Source organism: Cryptomeria japonica, chromosome 3 (genome assembly GCF_030272615.1).
Source record: "Cryptomeria japonica chromosome 3, Sugi_1.0, whole genome shotgun sequence".
In the NCBI taxonomy this organism is placed as follows: Eukaryota; Viridiplantae; Streptophyta; class Pinopsida; order Cupressales; family Cupressaceae; genus Cryptomeria; species Cryptomeria japonica.
The window spans coordinates 481608157-481635240 of NC_081407.1; the positions used below are offsets into that span (position 1 = coordinate 481608157).

At 37.8% G+C, this 27084-nt stretch overlaps 2 protein-coding genes across 4 annotated transcripts in view; one reads left to right on the forward strand and one right to left on the reverse strand.

Moving 5' to 3' along the window:
* The window catches only part of LOC131045291 (uncharacterized), a 203998-nt gene that overhangs the window by 58131 nt on the left and 118783 nt on the right, over window positions 1–27084 (forward strand). For all 3 annotated transcript variants that reach the window (XM_057978855.2, XM_057978871.2, XM_057978864.1), the window contains one exon: window positions 8837–8946. In XM_057978855.2, the coding sequence (XP_057834838.1) occupies window positions 8837–8946 (110 nt within the window). The remainder of the gene's footprint in view (window positions 1–8836; window positions 8947–27084) is intronic.
* Window positions 1502–2808, reverse strand: LOC131874647 (uncharacterized). The gene is made up of 2 exons (XM_059218416.1): window positions 2103–2808; window positions 1502–1972 (listed from the first exon to the last, which is right to left on the reverse strand). The coding sequence occupies exons 1-2, from the start codon at window positions 2724–2726 to the stop codon at window positions 1916–1918; spliced, it is 681 nt and encodes a 226-aa protein (XP_059074399.1). The 5' UTR covers window positions 2727–2808; the 3' UTR covers window positions 1502–1915.

The following is a 27084-nucleotide window of genomic DNA, read 5'->3' on the forward strand; positions in this document are numbered from 1 at the left end:
AATTCTCCCACTTAGGATGTACACTATTTTTTCAGTCACCTAAAAGCATGCAAATGACAAATGTACATTTCCAAATGTCTCCCCATTGAAATCTCCCAAGTTGGACACCCAAAATTTTCTATTTTTAGGTATGACATATGCTCTCACACATCTTACATCTGTCATAAGAATTGTCATAACTTAAAATAATTACATCTGTAAGAGAATCTGTCATAACTGACCATAAGTAGCACATTCTCTTACATCTTGTCATAACCCAACTTGGGTGCCTACCTTCTCCATGCAAAAGGTATATTATGCTACTTGTCCAATTTTGTCGTAGAATCTGTCATGGGCTATCATTACATGACACTTGTCAAGATCCTTAAAGTGAGATGCCTACTCCCACATGTGCAACATATGTGCCTTCAGTCATCACCAAGTAGGATGCCACCCAGCCTGTGGGTCCCATGAGATGACTAGACATTTGTAGGAAATAAAAAAATTAAAAATAAGTATAACAAATAAATGCAATATTCAATGTCAAGATTTGCAAAGGTTGAGACACCTTAATCCCACAACCAACTTTGAAGAGCCTACGGGAACCTAGGAATAGGCTAATGGGAAGCACAATCGACCTGTAGCAAAAAGGGGGTATTACACAGCGGGGAAGGTTCTCTCTAATGTGGGCCACCTTTAATTTGCATTGTGTGTAGAGTTTTTTAAACTAGCTGCCATTCTCACTTGAGTGCAATTCATCTTGCTCCTAGTTTTTGGCAGCTGTTTCAAGCAAGGATCCATGCTTTCTGTGTTGATCTAGAAGAGAAAAATTGCTTTTAGGGGCATATGTGATATTAGAATGGATTATATCTCCATCTTGCACAATGGCATGGGGAACGGTGATTAAGGAGGTTTCGGGGGTGGATTATTTGGATTGTGACATATGCCATTGGGTAAGTTTAGAGGTTGTGTCTATGTTTTTGTGAAACCTGCTTACTCTAACTTATAACAAGATATTGGTGTTGAGGGTGGCTGTTTGTTTTGTCAGAGCAAATTATGGACTTGGATTAGATGAGATTTTTGAGAACTGGGTCTGGGGTACTATGGTTGCTCTGCAGTTTTTGGGGCAGAATTCTGGGGAATTGTAGGCATAGATGCCTTCAAATAAATGGAGAAATATTTCATTGCCATGGTTAATCAAACGGAGAAGCTGCCCACATATCATTTGCAGGCTGCAGGATTAGACAGGGGAGCTGTGGGTGTTGCAAGTGGCGATTGTTTTTTTCCTAAGTTGCCGGTTCGGGTTCGGGTTCCGGTTCGGGTTCGAAGAACCCGGTACGCCGGTACGGCAAAATTTTGAAAAGGGGTTTGGGTTCGTTTGGGTTCGTTAGTACAAAAACATGTAAATTTATATATATATATATATATCAAAGCCTATAAGCATGAATTAAAATATGCATGTCACATAGCATCATATGAACAACAAAACAAACATAAACTTGTAATCATAGCATCATGATCATACCATAATTGATAATAGCATCATATACATCAAGTTTAATATCAAAATGACAAAATATTCAAGTATCATTGTTTCAACTTTCAAAAATATAAACTTAAAAGTTTAATCATCAAATGGATCATCTAATTCTTCATCCTCCTCCTCCTCCTCCTCCTCATCCTCATTGACATTGACATTACATGAGCCAATGCCACTTGCACTTGCACTATAAGTTGGCTCAATTTCCGAGTCATCAAGTGTCAATGCAAGAAGCTGAGAACCAGGAGCATCCAAATCAGTATGCTCTGGCTCTATATCCCACATCTTTGTTTCCCCTTGTGTGTAGTCATGTTGTTTGTGTGAAAGAAGACGTAGGTTGGAATGCACATATACTAAATTCTCCGCTCTTTTTGATAGCAGCCTATTGCGCTTTACTTAGTGGATGAAAGAGTATGTGCTCCAATTTCTTTCTGAAGCAGATGAACTAGCAACCTATGAAGACAAAGTAAACAATTAAAGTTATACATTAATAAAAATAAAATTACTAGCAACCTATGAAGACAAAGTAAACTATAAATAAACTAAAACTTGTAAATTAAAAATTTTAATTAATTAAACTTACTTGTGATAAAACTTTTATAGCGAGGGGTTGTAGGTGTTGGAAGCATGTGCCATGGAAGTACCACCAGCTATGAGCATCTTTCTTGGATCTATGACGAAGTGCATCAACACTTAGACCATTCCCATTTGCGAATTCTATGAACTCATTTGTAACAACATCTCGCAAATCATCATCGGGATATAGTCTAAGAAATGCTGCCTTATACCCATCAGATACTTCTAGATCTCTCCATGGTGGAATCCTTCCTGGTTTATCAAGAAACTGATTGCTATAGTACTTAGGTGTCAAGGCATAGGCAAGAAGGTGCAAAGGAGTGGTCATCTTATTCCACCTCTCTACAATAATTAATTCCAGTTCTTTGAAGAATTTCTCCTGAGGATCATTCTCTTTTTCATTTATAGTGAACTTTATTTTTTCAAGCATTGAATCAATGCCATCATAAATCTCACCTATGCAAGGCCTATCCATGTCTGTATAGCGAATCATGCTCATGATGGGCTCAGTGATACTTAGGAGATATGTAACAAGATCCCACCATTTCTCATCCAATATTCTATCCCTAATTTTTCCTGCCCTCTCAGTGCTACTTTGCTTCCATACAGTCCAATTGGTGCTGATCACCATATTGCATAGTGCCACTCTAATTTTCACAAGTCGTCTTAAGACGATTGTGTTTGATACAAAACGGGTCTCAGCAACCTATAACACAAATTAATGCCAAATTATTAAAAAATAAAGCCAAACTTTAAAGAAGAATACACAATATAGCTTACACAATGATATTATTAACATTGAAAATTCAAAAAAATCAGAAAATGTAAAATTAAATTACTATTTCACTTACCTTCAATAGCTCCAAATTTGAATAGGTTCTAAAAATCCCTTGAGACATGTGGTGGTTTGTGATGAACATCTGGATGTCCTCAGCCTCTGCATACACATCTCTGATCCATTTTATTTTTTGCCCAATCCTTTGTAGCATAAGATTGAGCGAATGTACCGCACAAGGTGTCCAAAAGATGTGATCATAGCGTTGCTCAACCAACAAACCAGCAGCTCTACAATTTTTTGCATTGTCCGTTATGACTTGGACAACATTGCGGGGTCCCACAGACTCAATGGCAGAGATGAGAATTTCTGCAATAAATTCGCCATCTTTTATTTGGCCCTCACAATCCACAGCTCTCAAAAACATTGCCCCTTTAGGGGACACCGCTATGACATTGATCAAGGGACGGTTTTTAGCATCTTTCCACCCATTTGAAACAATTGTTACACCTGTCTCAACCCACGAATCCCTTATGGGTTTCAATGCATCTTCAACCCTCTTCACCTCTTTCTCCAATAATGTTCCATGTACCTTCTCATAACCGGGGCCCTTATACCCTCTTGGTGCCTCATTAACACTTTTTATCATTTGCTTCTAATATGGGGAGCGAACAACATTGAATGACAAACCATTTGCATAAATGCACCTTACTATATCTTGATCAGCATTGTCTCTACTCTCATTTTGGAATGCGGTTTCTAAAGGCCCTTTTGTTCTTTTACGTGTCAAGGGTGGTTCACTTTGAGGTTCATTTGTGGCAAAGAAGGGGTGGTCTTCTACTACAATACTGGGATTAGAAGGGCCTTGCATTCCCCTTGTTTTCTTTGATGCGGTTTGGTTCAATCTACGGGCTTCCCTCTCTTCTGCTGCCTCATGCTCCCTAATATATTTCATCACTATCTCATCTGGTATAGGTTTACCATTTTTGCCAGGGCATTTTTTGATGCCTCTTCCTTTTATTCCACACAAATGGCCTACCACTCGATAATATGAACTATTACGTTCAATATCACATCCATGGCATTTCCAACGGAATCCCCCACCTCCCGGAAGTTGTTTTATAATGTCCACATATTTCCATAAGGGAGAATTTGGATCATTTCTTTGTTTTGCAATTACTTGTTCATTGCCAATGGAGGAAGATGTAGATGCCATTCTAGTTCCTATGGCAAGAAATAAAATAAACATATTCAAAAACAAAAACTAAATAATGAAAAAAAATTCAAGTTTCATGTTTGACAATTTGTGAAACAAAAATAGTTGGAAAAAAATGTTTAAAAACCTACCTCTTGCTGCCAATGGAAGCTTGAAAATGTATGGAAATGATGCTGCAACACTTGTTGAAGCTTCTAAAATCAGTCTTCAACTCCTCCTCTTTGATCTTGGAAGCCAAATTTTGTTCAACCTCTCTTCAACCTGCTCTCATAAAAAATTTGTTTGCAACACAAATGAGGTGAAATGTGTCAATAAGATGTTTTAGAAGTGTTTTTTAGGTTATAATTTTCGCTTTTTTAAAGGCGGAATTGAAAAAAAAAAAAAATTTGGTTTGTTTTTTAACTTATTGGGCCGCCCAGCCACGCGGGTTCGACTGGGTCCGCTCGGGTTCGACTGGGTTCGACCCCGGGTTCGACTGGGTTCGACCCGGGTCGAACCCACCCTGGGTTTTACGAACCCTGGTCGAACCCGGGTCGAACCGGACCCGTACCACGGACCCGGTCGAACCCGGACCCGTACCAGGGCTTCCCAGGGGCGAACCCTGCAACTTAGTTTTTTTCCCTTCATTTACAGAGGTGTTGGCTTGATGATAAGGGTTTTTTTTTTTCTATTTGAATTTTTTTGCTGTATTGATTTGGCTTTATATGAAGTTGGCTATCCTTTGTTCAATTAGGTGCTTAGCTTTAGGCATTTTATCTCTCTGCCTGTTAAGCTTGTTGCTTCAAAGAAAATGTATAACTTCTCTTTTGGTAATGATAAGATAATGAAAGGGGGACCCTCTTCGCCCACGACAATACTGAAATATTCATAAAACATTGATTTTGTTAGTTCAAGCCAAATAAAGGGGAATAAACACCACTTTTCTATCTGGCACAACCCAATTTTTTAATTTTTAATTTTATCTTTTTGAAACAAGATTTGGGGTTTGCTTTTTTTTTATTTCAATCCAAATAAAGGAAAAACAATGCTGCTTTTCTGTTTGGCACAGCCTGGAGGAACTTTTAATTTTTACTTTGAAAACTAAAGTGGAATCAGGGGGCAGCTTACCCTATTAGGATTGAGGGCTGGTGCTCCTTGTGGAGTTGGGGGAGAGCACATTTAATGCATTCCCTACTGTGATGCAGGACAGGGTTGAGGGGCAGAACCCCTGTCACAAGCCCAAATAAAGGGGAATAAACACCACTTTTCTATCTGGCACAACCCAATTTTTTAATTTTTAATTTTATCTTTTTGAAACAAGAGTTGGGGTTTGCTTTTTTTTTTATTTCAATCCAAATAAAGGAAAAACAATGCTGCTTTTCTGTTTGGCACAGCCTGGAGAAACTTTTAATTTTTACTTTGAAAACTAAAGTGGAATCAGGGGGCAGCTTACCCTATTAGGATTGAGGGCTGGTGCTCCTTGTGGAGTTGGGGGAGAGCACATCTAATGCATTCCCTACTGTGATGCAGGACAGGGTTGAGGGGCAGAACCCCTGTCACAAGCCCAAATTAAGGCCTCCAATGCCACACAGACCTTCATGGCAGATGACCTTTTTCAATTTTTTTCACTTAGCGAGCACCAAACTTTTTTAATTTTTATTTTTTTAAAAGTTTGGATGTCCCTTGACATCCCTGCAAAGAGGAATGTCCCTGGAATTCCCTATTTCAGGGAGGGGCTCAGAAACCTCAGGGATGCATCCCCGGGGTGCCATCATTGGAAAAAATTACTCCAATAGAGTCAAGGGAATGGCATAAGGGAGACAACTCTCAGAAGGAAGACTGGAGAAGGCAACTGAGACACCTCAGATTGCTCTTCCGCCAACCCCAGATCCCCCACATGACCAAATTTATGAAGTTCAAATGAGGTCTGTTGTAGAACTAGCTACAGTGGTTACTGACATGAGCAACTGGCACCTCCAACTCTTCTGCAAGATCAAGTCCAGCAAGTCAGGAGACTGGATATTTCTTTTGAGGGGTAGTACAGGCAGCATAATGGGTATTTGTATGCTTTTTGCATAATCTAATTATGCTGCTGGACATTTATGTTGCTAGTTATTATGTGATTATTTGATAAGGGTATCACCTAAATGCACAGTGTGTTCTGATAACTCTTTGTACAATTGTGTGATAACCTAAGTCACCAAGTTCGGCCGAATTTGAACCTTGAAGTTCGAAATTCGCCGAACTTGAAACATTCCCTAAAAATTCGATTAAATTCGAATAAAAAATTAGGGCTGGCGGAAAGCGTTTTTTTTGTGCGTTTTTTTTGGGCGTTTTTGTTGCCACGGACGGAGTTGTAGTCACGGACGGAGTTGCAGCCACGGGCCACAGCCACTGCTACCTGCCACGGACGGAGTTGCAGCCACAGGCCATGGGCCACAGCCATTGCTACCCCGACCCGACGTCGCCCACGGTTGACCTGCACAACCTCTGCCGAGTCTCGACCTGCACAGGTAGGCTTCGACTTATCTCTTTTTTTTTTTTTAAATTTTAGGTTTAATAATTAAACAACATTATAATTAAATTTTTTAGGTTTATTATTTATTTATTTATAATGTTTATAATGTTGTTGAATGTTATTATTATATAATTTATAATTTTATATTAATAGTTTATAATTTTATATTATATATTTTTATATTTTTTAATTTTTTTTAGGTTTAATATTTTTATAAACAATTTAATAATGTTTATTATAAATTTTATTATTATTTATTTAATAATGTTGTTTATTTAATATTTTTTTAGGTTTATTATTTATTTATAATGTTTATAATGTTGTTGAATATTATTATTATATAATTTATAATTTTATATTAATAGTTTTTAATTTTATATTATATATTTTTATATTTTTTTAATTTTTTTTAGGTTTAATAATATATTAATATTATTATTATATTATAGATATATTACATATATTTATTAAAAGTTTTAAAAAATTGCATATGGCGAATTTAATTCGAATTTTATACATTTCGAATTTTTTCCGCATCGAACTTCATTCGAATTTCAAAGCTGTCGAACTTCGAATTCGAATTCGAACCTGGTGACTTAGGTGATAACCATAACAATTGAAATCAACAACTGTCATCTGTTTGGATATAGCTATAGTTTTCTTTAATACTACTATCCTTTGCTTGTTATATATTTCTGTGAATTCTGTTCTATGCTGTAATTCTCTTAACTTTGTTAGGCAAATGCATGTTATCATCCCTGCATCATTTATGCATCTCCCAACTCAAACCTATATCTGGTCTTGTTTAAAGGTGCTTCTGAAATTTAGAAATTTGAGAAAAGTGACCTCACTTAACAATAAGTCCTAAGCAAAGATAAACAAACCAAAATATTACGGATGAAAACTTGTGCATGAGGAGTTTTATATCATTGGAGACAACAGGTACTTATCTATTGTTTTCAAAACCATTCTGCTGTACCTGGGGGCTCTGGACAGAGATGCTGGCACACTTGGCACCTAAAAGTGTGAATTGGCTGGATAAAATGATACTTCAATGTCTGTTTAAATTTAGAATTTGATCTGCAGGGAGGACTGTTATTTTTCATGCTTCAACTAGTGAGGATGATATATAAAATATTGATAAATCTGAAATTGCATTAATATTATTATTTTTTTAACACGTCTATGATCAATGTCATAAGTTAGACTTTATGTTTGATTATTCAGTGAGGGTTTAATAATGGGGCTCACATCCCATATGATCACCAACATGCCACCATGGGATTTACACTTTCAATATGGGCCTATTAACTGCAGGGATACTGCTGGATCATGTGCTCCGGCACTGAGATGTCACTTCTGTGGATGTGAACCTGGATCTCCATTGTGAAAAACTTATGGCTTTGCCATTTGAGCACACCCTTTTGATCATAATTTACACTCTCGTTTATAATTTTTGAGTGTTATTTCATTGTATGTATTTATATATTATAGTTCCCATGTTTCTATGTACCCATGTTTTGGTGGTTTTCATTCCATATTTTATGTTTACTCTGCACTTCCTTAGACTTTGAATACACACTACAGTGTTAGTTAACAACTATTGTTGTTATTCTAGGTTTCTCTTCTTTGGTAGTTTTTAATGTCATCATTCAAACTTTTTATGCATAATTAATTGTCTGGCTAGTGTCCCTCTAGTATTTGATTTTGTTTTGAGGTCATGTTGACACTTATTTCTGTGCTCTTTGATTCAGCGTTCCTGTAGTTCGTTAGACTTGATCTTTAATCATTAGGCATTGACACTCCACTGAAACTTTCCTGCAAATGCAGGGATTCAAAGCAAGATTGCAAATCTCAACCTTAAGAGTGACATTCTTTTTTACATTGAGATGGAAATTATAAATTTGCAGATTTTTCAACAATGTTTGGTCTTTCCAGTGCTAAATTCTGATCAGTGGAAACCAGACTAGGAAAGCCATGTCACATTTTTCTTGTTTGTGTTCTAGGAGGTCCCAGAAGTTTTGAATTTTTTTATAATAATTTGTTTCAGTTGCATCTACTGTCCGTTTCTAGACTCTGAACATTTGTTTCAGATATAAATTACTGATGCAAATTTCTTTTCGGATAATGCAAAATTGCTGTTTAACACATTTAGGTGAAGCATATGAATGAACTGAAGAATAGAAAATCTTTCTAAGGTCATCCTTTGTTCTTTTTCCATCCCTAACTCTTTTTAAATGTTTCATATAACAGAAACCTGCATCGGAAGTCATCCGAGCAGTTAATAAGTTCAAGGCAGATTTTGGTGGCCAAGTCATATCTTTGGAATATGTTCAACCTTCTTTAGATCATGTGCCTCACAGGTTCTTACTTCTATCATTCAAACTTCATTTTTGTTGGTGTCGACATCAGGATTATTGAATTTTTTAAATGGGTTGCAGTATTTCTCCTTTACACACTTGATGGTTTTGTCATAAAATGGTTTGTTGTGCATGTGTAGCATCTTTAGGGTTTTAACTTTGAAGACAAAATATTGCATCAATTACAAGTACGAGACTTCCCTTCATTTATTTTAACAGTGCGTAATTGTCTAAGTTGAAGACAGAAACATAATAAATATGCTGTTTTTGACCTAGTAAAGTACATCCTTAGCCAAACATGGAACCATAATCAAAAGCTACTGCTCTTCTTTTCTTCTTGCAGAAGTATGCTTTTGCAATGAAGAATATGTTCATTTCATATCATATGCTGAAAGATTAAATAAAAAATTCATTGCTTTGATTTTTGTAGTGGATAGAATTGTGTATAAGTTGATTTTTGTGAACACTTTGACTGCCATTTAAAAAAAACAGAAACCAGTGGTGAGTCATTGTGAGCATGTTGATGGACCCTCATATATCTAAAAGAAGCTGCTGTGAATGCAATTCATTCAGTTTCCAAGTAGACAAACCGAGATGAATTTTTCCATCATTTTTATAAGATAGATCTTTAGAATTGTTTCCCTGAACATAGTGCTTAAGAAAGAAATCTATTGATTTCATGTTTTTCATTGTGTTACATGTGACATGGAATAGTTCTTTTAATGTTTATTCTTGCACAACGATGCTATCTGTAGATGTAGTGTTCGTTTTTGGAGTTGATTCCCATCGAACATAGTTTGATCTCCCATGTATTGATTAGTCCTTTATCAGGTTCACTTGCTATTGAGAGATGAGTAGGGCACTTGTCTATTAGAGAGATCTACAATTGAACTGAATCTTTACTGTTGGAAATGCCACAAATTGTTTGATAACCTGAATGCCTATCATCAATTTTATTTGTTATCAGATTGCCTTAATTTTCATAAGTTTTGTTGTTCTATTCTTGTGTCTTAAACTACAGGCCATGCCTGAAATAAAAATTGGATATATTATAGCTTGGTGGTTTAAAAGTTATAGCTATATACTCCTTTATATAGTTCAATTATCTGTTGAAGGTCTTTGAATGGTAACTATAAAATGTGGTTGTAAAGTTGTGTAACACTGTCATGAAAATTATGAGATACAGTAGTTGCATTACTGATAAATTTGTTTTACGCATTTTGAGTTTCTCCCCACACACACAGAGACACACATTGACAAACACAGAGGCAGAGACACTTGCATGCACAAAACCACTCACTCTCACTCTCATGTGCACACTCTTGTGTGTGGGATATGATTGCATTGCTGAATGCATTTTTCAGTGTTTTCATTACATAAGAGAATCTTACAGATATATACAAGTCTTATGGTGTCATTTAGTGTTCCTAGATGTCTACCTTTTATTTACTTCTATCTGCCCTCTACAACTGTTATAGCTGTTCGTTGACTTTTTAGTTAATTATTATTTACCTTTTGTGGGATCGTTGACTTTTTAGTGCCTTGAACTTGGCTTGAGTTTGCTGAGGATCTTGAATTTTTGTGTGTAGCTTGGCTAATTTTCACACAAAGGTAGAAGCTGTTTTGCTACTTTTGTTTGTGGGATGCATCTAAACTTGTAAGATCAATTGAAATTTCATCAGGTGCCAAAGGTTGTAAGCTGTAACAAATTTTGAAAGGGCAATGCCCTATAGAGACATGAGTAGCTTAGTTGTAGCTATGTTGAATGATATGTAAATAGGGTATCCCATTGCCTATTCAATTGATTAAAAATGCGGAGAGAATGGATTGTGATTAACAACCTTGGTCTAACCACTAGTCTATGGATGAAAGGAAGTAGAGAAGTACAATTGACAACCAAAAATCTTCTTGATCAAAACTGACTCAATAAATGTGAATCACGATTCTAAATGATAGTGAGTGACAACACAAAATTGTTTCAAACATGCTCAGGTAACAAGATTAAAGATTATAGAGCATTAATGATCTTGGACCGTGGCACAAAAATAGTTATTTTTGAAAAATGACAAGAAACCACAAATATACAGTCATGTTGTCATGAATGTTGGAAAATCACTAACAAAATTGATGCAATTGAATACCCATGGTTGAGAAGGTATCGATAATTGTTGACATAATCCAAGCTTATGATTGGAAGGCCCAACTTGAATGCATAGTGAGCACTGACAAATGTAATCCTCAACTTGCTTCCTTATAGAAGGCCAATAGATTTATTGATGAAGGTGTTGCAAGGTCTTTTGGATACCATTACCTATACCATACGAGCGTAAGTGAGCTTCCTTTAGTAGAAGTTGGCAAGGACTTGTGGGAACAATAAGTTGAGTGAACTATACAACCCATCCCAAAAATTGTAGTCAAGGAAAGGTGTTTGGTTCATCACTTCTGGACATAGTGTTGAGAATCAGTGAGGACTTGTGGATTTGAGTCAGAGTTAGGCATGGTGAGTACAACCTCAACTCATAGACTTGACCAAGTTTGACAACTAAGACTTGTTAGTTTGCTGAAACTCACAACTCTAAGTGGGACTTAGACAAGTTTGTGAAAAAGAAAGGATATCAATGTAATGTCCCCTTCTCCGCATTGATAAGTTCAGTTGGCCGTTAGCCTAGTTCGGAGGCCCGTAGGCTAGTCGGGAGCAGAAATGAGGGTTTCCGATTTTCTAGGAGGATTCTTTGGTGTTTTCAGGGGGTATATTTGGGAGTTTGACAGTTTGGATTTTGGATTCCTTTTGGGTTTTCAGAGAGCTTCAGGATGGTTCGACATGCATCTGCATCGGGTGAATTTTTCCAGACTTACTATTTTGAGTAAGTGCGGCGGCTGCTCAAAATGTGGTTAAAATCATTTTGGAAACACTTACTATTTTTAGCAGTTTTATTTTTAGCAGGATGTCAATAGGCTATTTCCGATAGGTCAGTTTGAGCAGTTGGTCTTTTAGCATATTTTGGTGCTATTCTTGGCAAGGATTCTGTCATGTCCCCTCTTTAGCTCTGTCTAGCAGAGACATGTGAGTCAGCTTATTATGGGGTCGTGTAGGCTGACAGGGTTGGACAGAGACCCGGTATGGTTATTCAGTGTTGGAGACTTGGTGTTCTAGCAGTTATTGATCAATTGGGAGACATTCCTTGTTTTTAGGAGGCAGTTCCTACTTTTTAGGAGGTTTGATCATGCCCAAGGTTGGGTCTCCATGAGATGCCTCTTTGGGTTCAGTTTCAGAGAGATTGGGCTTGTTTCCTAAATTTTAGGAGCATCCCTAGATTTTAGGGATGAGACTACCAGTGAATCCTTGATTTCCGACTTCAGTCACAGACAGGTGACAGGATGATTTTAGGGTTTGTAATGTCAGTTGGGCATTTTATGGCTATTTGGGTTATATTTTTAATATTTCCTAAGTTAGCGTTTAATAATTAAATAAGGCTAAGTTGTTAGCCATTTTGGAGTAATAAGGGGATTTTTGGCCTCATCTGGATGCGCACCCTATTGTGTGATAGCTCGTTGGAAAGATCTTGAAATTCTTTAAATCTTTCTCTTTGGTCTCAGGGCAATTCAGTGAGCGGATTTCTGTCTATGAGGAAAAAGGTCATTTTCTAGTAACATGACCACTTTAAAATAAGAAATTATAACATTTCCACTAGACCATGCCACTTGGAGATAATTAGGGTTCGATTTGCAATTGAGAGGGGTTATAAGGGGATAGGAGCTTCATTCTATGATCATCTTTTGCATATTTGACAACTTGTATGAATTTGCTCTGGAGAGCGATTTCTAGACTGGGACGCAAACCCCAGGATTAGGATTGGCTGGGACGTAGCCCTCAGCAATCTTTGGCACCGGACTTATAAGGCATTGTGCGTGGTGATTAAGGACAGAGGCATCAATTCTCAGTAGGGTTTCAGCGTAGCCTACCATCTTTCCAGTGGAGACGTGGTTCATTGCAGCTGGAGGAATGCCATTTGCAGCAAATACACCACGTGGTGTATAGGGTATTGCTTGTATTCACTTCCAGTGTATGTGGGTTTGGAGAACATTCTTCATCTTCCAGTTTGACTTCGAATTTGTATGAGAGCTTGGGAAATACATTGGATTCATTGTTTGGCTTTGTAATTCAGACAAATCTGCCTGGTACGATTTGCAATAATTCTGACTTTTGCTGTATAACTCATTTATTTCAGTATGGCTTCATATTTGCTGTTATCTATTCCTTCCTATGCTATAAAACAATCAAAAACACAAAAGTAAACAACCCTTTCTGCACTTCTGTCTAGTTCTGTAAGAAAAACTTAAATAAACAGGAAAACAGAATTAAAAATAAAAAAATTACAGCAGGTTAACAGCAAAGATCTATCAGGGATCTTTCAGTGGTATCAGAGCCTGCATCCTGCCAGCCTGTAGGGTTTATGAGAAATTATCACATTTGGGTACTGGATAAAAAGTTTTGATAATTCATTTCAGCATCTGGATACTGGATAAAAGGTTTTGATAATTCATATCAGCAACCGGGTAGTTGTCAGCCTACACATTTATGCTTACAGTCGACAGCTAGTAAGACAATACGTTGGCCAAAGTCCCAAAATTGTTGAGAACAAACTTTTATTTCGACCTTCAAGATCCGTTGGGATATTAGTTTAGTTACAGGTAAATACCATGGCTAGAACTAAAATTGGGCACTCAAAAGTTTCATCTTCTCCAGCACGTAAAAGTAGGATGCCTCCTGCCAAGATATTTAATGATACAGTTATGAGCAGCTATCATCAGTATTGTTCTCTTCCTAAGATGATACGTGAGCTCCTTTCCTTCACACAATTTATGGGTGTACCCGGAGTAGACGAAAATAACTTGGTAGCTACAAGTTCAGATCAGTGGCAAAGAAGGAAAGAAGAATCAAGGGTGCAGGAATTAGGAATGGAGAGAGAACTTTCATTTAGGGGTAATATACCTCTACATAAGAATGTTTTGGTGCCCTCAAGTTCCGATGAGTGGGACAAGAATTTATGTGATGATTTTGTTAGACATGTGGATTCAACTCAAGGAGACATTAGGACAGCTTTGGATAATGAATTGTCCTCACTTTCCATGCAGGGGATTTCCCAAGAGGCAACTGATTTAGAGGTTAGCAATTCTGATTTTTATGACAGCAGTGAGGTACCTTTGCATCAGCTTGAGGTATCAATGTCTACACTTGTGCAAGATGGTGCCAATGGGCTGTCACATGAAGGTATTCAAAATTCGGGTACCAATGATGCTTGGAATGTTGAGAACTCATATCATCATGATTCTGATTTTATAGATCAGACCTTAGAATCCAGCCCAGTATGTTCTCTTAGTAGCACTGGACCCCAGGATCGTGAGCCAGTGGGTTGTGCGGACACATGGGATGCAGAAGAGAGTGATGACAGTGCATTTTCAGCAGTATCATCATTGATAGATGTGGTGTTCTCAGAGGCACAGAGCAGCAGTACTTTGGATGAGGTTGTATCCATGGCCGAGTGCATACATGATGTTGACTACAGAGAGGTACAGGATACAGATACAAATTCTTTCCACAATGTAGATTTTGAGTTTGTACAGTTACAGGAGAGCCAACATTTTCGGACTCCTCATCACCTGATTGGACAACTCAAGGTTGATGACAGGCATATAGACACAGTTATTGAGCATTTCGATGTCACTCGCCAGTTGTTGGCTACACATAGTTGGAGCACCCTCATGATTGATGAGCAGGGCAGCAGTGATTTTTCCTTACCAGAGTTTCATGCTCTTTATGGAGCCATTGGGATATTGAAGCATGAGTATTTACAGTTAGTGGCTGACCGAGATTATCTCCTTCAGAGGGATTTTATTAGTTATGGTGCTTTGTTGAGGGAAGAGGAGGAAGTTGATATCCTCTCTCAGGAGCTTGAGGCGACTGTTGTTGCATGGGAGGATACCCAGTTGTCCCTTCAAGAAGCGAACTCCAGATTGGAGGAGCTTTCTGATAGATTGAGAGTGGCACAGACATCATCAGCGATAGATACAGTACAGTGTTCTATTGTGACACTACGAGATTCACCAAAGAGTTGTGATTTGACTCACGATATGACTCCATCATTGTTTTCACAGGCGACTAGCAGTTTGTCAGCTGGTTGGGAGTATGATACTCCTGTTGACTTGTTTCCTTCTTTGGAAAGCAAATCTTCTTTTACACCTCTTACAGCTGACGAGGGAAACCAGTATGTTACACCGCAGAGCCACAGTGCTCAGTTGAGGTGTATTATCAATTTTGGATCTCAGACATATGAGTTGTCTTCGGATTCATGGTTTGAGAGCAGTGGGAGTGATGATGAGTTTGATGGACAAGATTATGACACAGAGCCATTGAGTGAGCCTACGAGAGTCCATTTAGATTACCTCGTGAGGAGTGCACTTCATTTCTCTTTTAGTCCGATTGTAGATGATTGGATGGCTCGCAGATGTGAGTTGGTTCGGGACTTATACTATCCGTGTTGCGATAGTGCTCTCCCATCTTCAGAGGATAGAGTTATTGATTGCAGGCACCTGATCCAGCAGTTTGGGATGGATTGTTTGCAGGATCAGCAAACAATCAACCGTTATGATGAGCAGCGACCGTCAGAGTTTTTCATCTCCTTGACACAGAGACTTCATCCAGGATCATGGGGGAAGGATGATGCATGGATTAGCAGGTGTGTTGTTGTGGATGGTTATCACAGGTGTGAGAGTTTCACAGTGGCTATAGAGAGACACGGTATCGAGGATGCCTCTTACTATCATTGTCTCTTCATGACAGATGGATGTGGATTTAGTTTTATTTGGGATCCAGGTGTTGATTCATTTGATACAGCGTCTTATAGGGATTATAGTATGTTGCTCCAGATATTAAGATTATATGGCACTTATATCAGAGGAGAGCAGCAGGAGCAGTTTATGTCCTACAGGTGGTTTGTGTGGGATCATGGTATAGACATGTGTAGTACCTTCCTTTCGTGGATCCTACATGGGTTGCTTCACTTCAGATGTATAGATGTAGTCGTGGGTGTACAATGGTTGTTGACACTTGGACGGTATGTTCGGAATATCACGAGGATGGAGCTGGAGTTTACCCACTATCCATCTCAGTTTATCGAGCAGAGTGGGACGACAGTTGATCCACAGGTTGATTGTCATCAGATAGCTGGCGTGGATGAGTTATGTGATGTTACTCCTAGTGAGTACTTTGAGCCAGTTGATGTGGCAATTTCACCTGATTCTCTAGACAGGGTGATTGTTTCATTGCTAGTTGGTGATTGCATATTTTTAGATGCCAGCCTGGACAGTGATGATTTTAGTCAGTATTATATATTGTCTAGTGAGTTGGCATTAGATCTTCCGGCACATCAGCAGCAGTGTGTGGCAGTTGTGTGTCACTTGTGTCAAATGGGGTCAGATCATAGAGGGTCTTCCATGGATTGGCATTCATTAGATATTATGACAGATGTTATGCATGTTGGTGATCACCGACACACTAGTGATCTTGGAATTTATGGATATTTGATCTATGGAGATGATATAGTTTTCCATTGCTCACTTGAGGTATTCAGCGGGAGCTATGCTTCGCTCTGGGACCCAAGCAGTGTTGATTTGACAGCACAGGTGCTTCAGCATTTTGAGGAGCCATTCCAGACCGAGGTATTGCATGTTGTTTATATCAGAGATGAGCAACAGTTACATGCAATGATTTGTTTACGTCTTATTTGGGATGGTGGAGGATTGGTGTTTCAGTTGCTTGTGGGCAAGCATCTCCAAGAGGGGAGGACTGTCATGTCCCCTCTTTAGCTCTGTCTAGCAGAGACATGTGAGTCAGCTTATTATGGGGTCGTGTAGGCTGACAGGGTTGGACAGAGACCCGGTATGGTTATTCAGTGTTGGAGACTTGGTGTTCTAGCAGTTATTGATCAATTGGGAGACATTCCTTGTTTTTAGGAGGCAGTTCCTACTTTTTAGGAGGTTTGATCATGCCCAAGGTTGGGTCTCCATGAGATGCCTCTTTGGGTTCAGTTTCAGAGAGATTGGGCTTGTTTCCTAAATTTTAGGAGCATCCCTAGATTTTAGGGATGAGACTACCAGTGAATCCTTGATTTCCGACTTCAGTCACAGACAGGTGACAGGATGATTTTAGGGTTTGTAATGTCAGTTGGGCATTTTATGGCTATTTGGGTTATATTTTTAATATTTCCTAAGTTAGCGTTTAATAATTAAATAAGGCTAAGTTGTTAGCCATTTTGGAGTAATAAGGGGATTTTTGGCCTCATCTGGATGCGCACCCTATTGTGTGATAGCTCGTTGGAAAGATCTTGAAATTCTTTAAATCTTTCTCTTTGGTCTCAGGGCAATTCAGTGAGCGGATTTCTGTCTATGAGGAAAAAGGTCATTTTCTAGTAACATGACCACTTTAAAATAAGAAATTATAACATTTCCACTAGACCATGCCACTTGGAGATAATTAGGGTTCGATTTGCAATTGAGAGGGGTTATAAGGGGATAGGAGCTTCATTCTATGATCATCTTTTGCATATTTGACAACTTGTATGAATTTGCTCTGGAGAGCGATTTCTAGACTGGGACACAAACCCCAGGATTAGGATTGGCTGGGACGTAGCCCTCAGCAATCTTTGGCACCGGACTTATAAGGCATTGTGCGTGGTGATTAAGGACAGAGGCATCAATTCTCAGTAGGGTTTCAGCGTAGCCTACCATCTTTCCAGTGGAGACGTGGTTCATTGCAGCTGGAGGAATGCCATTTGCAGCAAATACACCACGTGGTGTATAGGGTATTGCTTGTATTCACTTCCAGTGTATGTGGGTTTGGAGAACATTCTTCATCTTCCAGTTTGACTTCGAATTTGTATGAGAGCTTGGGAAATACATTGGATTCATTGTTTGGCTTTGTAATTCAGACAAATCTGCCTGGTACGATTTGCAATAATTCTGACTTTTGCTGTATAACTCATTTATTTCAGTATGGCTTCATATTTGCTGTTATCTATTCCTTCCTATGCTATAAAACAATCAAAAACACAAAAGTAAACAACCCTTTCTGCACTTCTGTCTAGTTCTGTAAGAAAAACTTAAATAAACAGGAAAACAGAATTAAAAATAAAAAAATTACAGCAGGTTAACAACAAAGATCTATCAGGGATCTTTCAGATTCTGCAGCTCAGCTCAGTGGCTATTTCTGGTAGTATTATTTTGACAAGATCCTGTATTCACTCAGATGACTATTTTTAGCAGTTCAGTTCAGAGCCCCAACTCAGTTCAGTTTTGGTGATTTCCAGTACTTCAGTCTCCGGCTCAATTTGGCAATAATCAGTATTTGAGGAGAAGGTATTTTTAATATATTAATACCTTAGGCATGAGGTATTAATATTTGATTATTTTATGAATGAATGATTTAAGAAGGGAGAAAATATTAATTTTATCCTAAGTCTATTTGGGCGAAATTTGCATGACTTCAAGAGGGTCGTCATGGTGTTAATAATTAAATTATATCTCAAGGCAAATGGGGCGATTTTCTATATATATTGCCTTAGTAATATTTTTTATTTGGAAGTCATAGTTGGGCGCCTACTTTACACTTTATTTTTATGACACTTATATTTATTAAAAAGGGCGATTTTGAGTGAATGTGAATTGGGCGAACTTGTGCAAGGAAATGAAATGAAATGCAATGCCAAATGTGGATGAAATGGAATGGCATTTGGTTTGGGCGTATTTGGAGTGCATTTGAATTTGAATTTGGCTGGCAAAAAGTTATAAATAAGTGACTTGGGCTCTCATTTTGGTATCTCAGACAATTTACATCGTTATGCTGTCAGATTGACTCCAGCCAATCTTCGAGGGTGAATACCTCCTAGGGCTCTTGGCAGACTTCGAGTGTGAGACATCACTCCTAGCTGTGATTGGATCTTTTGAATGTGTGGTTTGATTTTAGTGTGCATTTTCAGATTTTCAGTGTGGTGTGGATTTCAGTGTTGCTGGTTTTTGGTGTGGCTGAAGTGAAGATTCGATCGTATCTCCCTGCCTGTGCAATCGATTTTTTTGGGTAATAGCTCGTTGGAAGCGTATCCGGATGGCGATCATTCTTCTACCTTGGCGTTTCTTTTGGTGTGCTTTCTGATTTTTGGCAGCAAATCAAACTTTCCAGCTGGATCGTTCCATCTCTTGGCTGCCTTGGGTTGCGTGTTGGTTGTTTGTGGTCTTTGCGGTGCAGGTTTGAGTCTCTGGTTGCATCGCCTTAGTCATAGCTTTCATTTGCTTTCGTTTTTGTGTCATTCGGAGTTGATTTGGAGAAGTTATGAGCATTTTGGGGTGTCCGTAACTTGCTGGTCTGCGTGTTTTCTGTGCGTGTTATTGATTTTCAGAAATTCGTAGTTGTGTGTTAGAAGAGCTTTTTGGTGTGAGTAGTCTAAGTTGGTTTGGGAGTGATTATCTATTATTGCTGCAGCTGTTGGACTTGTTATCAGCACTTGATTCTTCATTCTATATGATTTGTAATGCTGGTTAGTAGTACTAACTACTAACAACAAAGTTATGTTATTTCTTAGTCCCACTACATAAGTGGAAGAGGCTGGCTATGCCGCCTATCTTTGGGATAGTGATATTTCATGTATTGATAATCCATAATGTGCATTGTAAAGCTAGTTAGTAGTACTAACATCTATCTTTTGGATTATTGCTTGTAGTCCCACTGCGTAAGTGGAAGAGGCTGGCTTAGCCGCCTATTTTGAATATTCTGTAATGTTGTCCTGCCGCTGCATAAGCGGTTGAGTTGATTGTAATGTTGTCCTCCCGTTGAATAAGCGGTGGAGTTGATAGTAAATTTCATTTCTAGTCCTCCCGTTGCATAAGCGGCAGAGTGATTGTTCTTCAGTTTCTTGTATTATCCTTGGTTGGTTTACCACCAAGTGATCTTCAATATTCTCCATATCCTACTGAAAAGTGGAAGGGGCTGGCTTACCGCCCAAGCATTGTATTATTTCCAGTTATTTGAAGCTAACGATCCCCTCGACACCGTATGCTCTCACCTTCCCATATTGGGCACTTGGTGATCAGAAAGTGGAAGGGTTACAATTTCAGCATTATTGTATCTTGATTTCCTAACCTTAACGGGTTCTTGTTGTGATTGTAATTGGAAATAAATTGAAAAATTGTTGGGGATATTACAATCAACTTTAAATTAAAAAAATCATAAAATGTATTATTTGTATATTATATTTTTATAACTGCTGAGCTATGTTAAATTTTTCCATCGAGTTTGAGTTCAAGTCACGAAACAGTTTTGTGAGTTTTCATTGAGTCTGAGTCTCAACACTGTGTTATAATGTTTGAACAATTAGGCCAAATTGAGCATCCGTTGAGTAGAAAGATTTCCACTCATTATATGCTAATTTTCTTTCTATGTTTCCTTGCATACTTCTGCAAGAGATGGTATGCAAGCACATCACTTGTTGACTCATCATGGCAACTCACGTGCTCATTTCTCTCTTGTTCCATTGTCTCTTTATCAGCCTCTTCTCTTGTGACATTCGATTCTTCCTCTTAACAATTCCACTTCTTCATCCTTGCGTATGTGGCTAGGCTTCCAAGTTCCTTTGCATGAGAAGCAAAGTTTTCTTCTTTTGGGTTCATCCTTGTTGTCCTTATCCTTTTCTGCAATGGGGAAATTCCTTTCTTTTGTCCCTTCTTCGTTCTTTCAAACTGATAAATATGGTTTCAGCATCTAATGTTGTTAGATTCCTTTGATATTCTTGAAAGACTTGCAAGATTTCTAGCACAAGTTCTTGATTTGTCTTCATCTTTGGAAACAAACCAACAATCTACTAAAAGTGATATGAATAAGTGCTGGTTGCTTATTGGAAGCAATTTGAAAATGATCCTTTCACTGTTGTCCCTTCAAGTTGGTAGGATGCATAGCTCTGATACCATTGTAATATTCACTACCAGGATATTTCACCAAACTTGCAACTTTCACAAATTTTCTTGCACAAACATTTCATTAAACACTTTTTATGCACTAGAATATGTAGAGTTTCGATTTGATAACCCAAACACACTCAACATTCATTGATAATATGAACATTACATCAAAAAGTTGCTATACATTCACTATGCAAATAAGAGAAGAATTTTGCAGACTATAGTTTGCTGTTAAAGGACAGATTACAATAATAATTTTTTTATTTTTTTGACCTCTTTCATTAAGTAATGTCACATATATGTGCTGCTGGTATCCAATTGTCTGTTCAGAAATCAGGTTTACCAACTTTAACGCCACACCTCCCAACTTGTCTTGAAACCTTCCCAAGGGCTGGACCAATAAATAAAATGGTTTTCAGGTCTTTCACACCCTTTTCACAATGCTAATATTGTAATGTCCCCACTTTGAAATACAATTTAATGATAAATGATATTAATAAAATTAAAATAAAAATATAAAAGAATGCAATTAAATATAATTAAATTTTAATTAAGTTAATGAATGGTTGAAGACATGAAATGAAAAGTTGTGACTCCCTCAAACATGAGATACAAAAGGGAGAAGAAAACCTCATTTGAGGGGATAATTTGGGGAATCAAAAGTGCAGATCTGATATAAATAAGAAGTGCAGATCTGAATGTGAAAGGTGTAATGTCCCCTTCTCCGCAATGATTAGTTCAGTGGTCCATTGGCCTATTCTGGAGACCCGTAGGCTATTTGAAAGAGAGAATTAGGGTTTCCAACCTTTGTGGAGTTCTGCACGAGCTTTTTAGGGTTTGTCAGGAGGGAATTCTTCAGTTCCGCTTATGGTTTCCTTTTGGGTTTTCCATGAACTCCAGGGTGGCATAACATGCATTTGATTATTTGGTGAAGTCAGAACTTACTATTTTTAGTAAGTTAGGGTTTGGCTGTTTGGTTGATGCAGTTCTATTGAGCTTTCCAAGCTCTTTCTTTGGGTGCGAAGATTATGTTTTTTGGAGCAGTATTTCTTGACTTACTATTTTTAGTAAGTGGCTGTGTTGAGCATTTCTATTTTTAGCAGTCTCGGACAGAGTCCTGACTCAGCACAATTCAGTGGTCTTCATCGCACAACTTCATCCTTGATTTTGGTATTAATTAGTATTGGAGTTATAAGTTATTTAATTAAATATTAATTCCTTATCCTAAGGTTTGATATTTAATTATTTTTATTACCGATTAATTGTGTTATGGGGCAACTTAGGAAAAATATCTATCTGCCAGCAATATTGTTATTTTCCTAAGTCAATGGCATTAAAAAAGGTGGCGTTGAGAAAGATGAAATATTTCATGATTTTATTATTTTATATCACAAAGTTGTCACCTAGGAAAAAGTTTGAACTTTGCCTAGGGAATTTGGGAAAATTAATGCCATGTCTAGGGGAGGCTATGACATGAAATGAAATTGAATTTCAATGGTTTTGGGCACCATTTGCATTTGAATTTCAGAGGGAAAAATCTATAAATACAAATGCTTGGCCTCTCATTTGGTATCAAATGAATTTGCATTGTTATGCTGCCGAATTGACAATTGAAAAATCTGAGCTTCGAAGTGTGGCTTCCTAGCTAAGTCTCAGTTTCGTACTTGCAAGATAGTACCTAGCTGTGTCCATGTATTCCCAGTGCTGTTGGTGAGTGAGTTGCAGATTGTGGAGTGTTCTATTTGGGATTGGAGTGTTTTCTGGTTGCTGGTCGCGGGACTGCTGAAAGTGTATTTCGCTCACACCTCTTGACCAGGCGATTCCATTATTCTGGGTACAGGCTTATCCTTCCTTCCTACCACTGGAGATGCATATTGTAAGTTTTTAGCATCTTATTTTGAGTGTGGATTTTTATATTGCAAATCGAACTTCCCAGGTTAGACGTTGGGTTTTGTGAATGCATTGGGAAGCGTGCAAAAAAATATGGGTGTTTCGATGGCTTTCCTTGGGTTTGTTTTCATTGTAGCAGGTATAGCAATTGTTTAGAATAGATTTTGGGTGAATTGGGTGAGTAATGAGAGAGCTATGAGCTTTTTGGTGAATCCATAGGCTGCTGGTTTTGCAATTCCAGCCTGCAGATTTTGATGTTAGCAAAAATTTCATGTTCTTATTTGGATATTCAGCATTACTCTCTTCTCACATTATCTTGATTATTGTAAGGTTAAGTAGTAGTACTAATAACCAATTCTGGTTTGTAACTCTCACCCCGCTGAAAAGTGGAAGAGGCTGGCTTGCCGCCAATTTTCAAGTAAATTGTAATTCAGTCCTCCCACTACATAAGTGGTCGAGTGATGTCTGAGTGTAATGGTCCTCCTGCTGCATAAGTGGTTGAGTCGAGATTGTTTTGTAATTTCAGTCCTCCCACTGAAATATCGCGGTTGAGTGATTTGTGCCTTTGTATGTTTCTCTTGGCTGGTTTACCGCCAAATTTCTTGCATTCCCGCTAGATAAGCGGAAGGGGCTGGCTTGCCGCCCAAGCATTGTATTGTTTCCAGTTATTTGAAGCTAACGATCCCCTCAACACCGTATGCTCTCACCTTCCCACATTGGGCACTTGGTGATCAGAAAGTGGAAGGGTTGCATTTTCCAGCAAGTTTTCAGTTTATGCTTTCTAACCTTAACGGGTTATCTTTTTGTGGATGATTATTATTGGCCTAAAAAACAAAAAAAATAACTGGGATATTACAAAAGGTTGTGTTCCTTTCAAAAGGCAGAAATAATGAAGAGTTGCACACTTTCAAAGGGTGCTAATGGTGGAAAGGGTGTGTCTCTTGCCAAAGGGGCATACATGATGACGAGGTGTGTATACATTCACACAAATATATTGAAAATGGCTATAAGACTGATTCACTCTTATGCTTCCTACATGAGCTCAACAACTGTCTAAATTAGTCAAGTACCAATCAAAACTCTCTCAAATAATCTCCCTTTCCTCTATGCTTTACAACAGTCACGAACATGAGACTTTTACAACAAGAAAAGCTCATTTAGCAGCTACCAAGAAGAGTTACAAGACTTTTACATACAACTTTGAATACAAAAATGTTATAAATAGATTCTCCTGCCCCTACGGAAAGCCCAAATGATCACCCATGAAGAGGAAGCAGAAAGCTTTGGGATCTAGAATGTCATCAGAGTCCCAAAGCATGCATGATGTAAACACCTATCTCACAAAAAGTGGTATTTTTGAAAACTCCTCATTTGATAATCCCGTTTCTTTTGGAGGCCTTAACTTTTGGATATGGACTTGAAATGAGGTGCCCTTGATCAAAATTGCATAAAATTTTTGAGACAAATCCAACTATTTAAATATTCATTGTTTGATACCATTAAATCAGTTCTTAAGTTTGCAACACAAGTCCTCTCTTTACCATGAAGTAAAACATGATCTTTTACACGTCACACCTCCCCAATATGGAGGCTTTTGGTTCCCAAAAGCTCAAGAATTCATGTGTGGATGATTTCCCCAAATTCACTTCATGTGTGCCATCTAGCTTACATCACTGTACAAAAGTGAACCAAAATTTTGTATGTCTCTACCTCCAAGTGTATGGATAATACAATGAAAATTTGCTTGAACATGGAATAACTATTTCAACATTAGTTTTCTCTATAGGTACTATTCATGTGTTGCTACTCATCTTAGGATCTTAGAAGATGGCTCTTTGTTACTATTAGCAAACGACATGTTTCTCTTTCCACCCGTGATGAGGTGGTACTTGTTTGCCTCGAGGTAGAAGACTGCTTTACAATCATCCATATATGGGCTACCAAAAACAACACCAATGCAAAGGAGCAATATGTATCAGTGCTCCACCAACAAACTTGGAGCAATATCTATCACTATTCCAACATACTTGGAACAAACTGAAAACATCATTTTACATTGCTTCATTACTATTATATAAGCACTTCCTTTGTAACCCAAACCATATGGCTTAGGGTGTTCAAGGCCAAAATCTTCAACTAAATCTTGGGCAATCAATTTAGTTTGTGAACAAGAATCAATAGCTCATCAATTTTTTCACCCTTAACTTGAATCTCAAGTTTAAACAATGCTTCGTGAGTTAACAAACCAACCTTCTTAATAGTGTAAGTATTCCTAGAATCCACATCTGATGTCTATTTAATTTCCTTATCCTCTTTATCCTTTTCGATGGATAGATTAGTTGTTTTCTTACTCTTCTTATTTTGTTTAGAGGGCACTTTCAGGATGCAATTTCCAACAAAAGGATTCTTTATGACCATTTTCCCCACAGTTATCACCAAAGATATCAAGTTCCCCCCTCCTTGTTTCTCTTGGCTTTAATTCTACTTCTCTTCAAGGATGATTGTAATGTCCCCTACTAGATTTATTTCAATATACTAAAATTGATTGATATTCTTCAATTAGTTATTAACAAGTTCTTATTTATTTTCCTCATTAAATGATTAATTTCATTATTCATGGTTCTTAATACAGATATTGGACCCTGCTACTACTTAAGTTTTAAGGGAGAAGGGTCTATGAATGCTACCAAAGCGCTTAGAGACCAAATACAATAGGTTCCCTCAAAGTTTACAGATCCAAGCCCTTACCTATCTTGGGTCTATACCCTCAAGGCTTATGGGTTGCTGATCCCCACCCTATCTTGGGACTTAACCTATTGCTTGGATTTAGACTGCCCCTCTTTGGAACATCTCATCCCCATCTTCTTAAATACTGACAGTAATAACATGAATGAAACTATAAGTATACTAACTTCTCATGTATAATAAATATATATGAAATTAAGTATGACTGTCGTACATATTGCAGTCTATAGTAGTATTACTATTAAATTCTGCATAACAACATTATCAGGCTTCGTATATCAAGCATACATATTCAACACATCCCCATGCATACCACCAAGAACAAAGATGTTACTGCCTGTAACATAATAACAGTTCTGATCTGATCTGATCCATCGTCTGACCTCCTTTTATGAGTACAGACTATACGATAATCCCCCATCTATAAGATGGTTGCCGATAACACCCCTGAAATGAGAATGTATCCTCCCTAAATATCATACCAGAGACTTGACGTGAGGGGTTGTGTCTTTTAAACATTGCATTCTTACTTAACAACGTGCCTCTTCCTTAATTGATATATCATTATTTAATACAGATCATAAATTAAACAAGTTTGCCTACTTGCAATTAACATACATCACACCCTTAACAATTGCATCTTTTCATGTGTCATAATCATGGTTTATTACCAATTCGTACCACTTGATAATATGTCCCCTTTGTTAACTTCCAAACAGATCACACTTGTTTAATTATTGTTTCTTATTTATGAATCCGTCAAAACATTTCTGTAATGAATCACAGCACGGCCTTGATTATAAGTGTGATTCTGATGACAGCAATCATCGATGATAAACTAATAGCTAGTCATCAACCTCATCGATCCTTCTATCTTCCTTGATCGATATATGCAACGCACACTATCTTATTGGTCACTTGTACATGCAATTGGGTGGATAGCAGATTAAACCTCTTGTCTTCATTACTACAACTTATTCATTAATCACACATGTTATCATTTGCCTTAGCGGATATTCTTTGACTGTTATTTCTTAAGCGCTAAATAATCATTAATTGGGGTAGCGATAATATGATATCTTATGTACTACAAATACAGATCGTTGCTCTTGCAATATTAAGTATGATCGATAAAATAGTCCACTTGTCCTGTTGCAACCTTTGATATGGTATTGACAACGATGGTCGTTTTGGCTTGGCTCGATACTTTCATGTGCAATGATTATAATCGCTCTTTTCTACCTTTCCGTATTTAACATTAACCGAGTTTATGGAATGTTTGTTTGATAATCCCTGGATTCGATAATCTTCCATGTGATAGTGTTGATTACGGAGACATATATTCATCAAGATCTCTTAGCTGGGATCGTATACGGAAGGAGTTTTGGTATTTAGCATAGCTCGACCATTTGCCAGCAGTGAGGAATCATTTATTGTAGAATTCCCAAAGTCGGTAATACCAAAAGATGATAGAGGAAATTCTCCAAAACCATAGTCTGT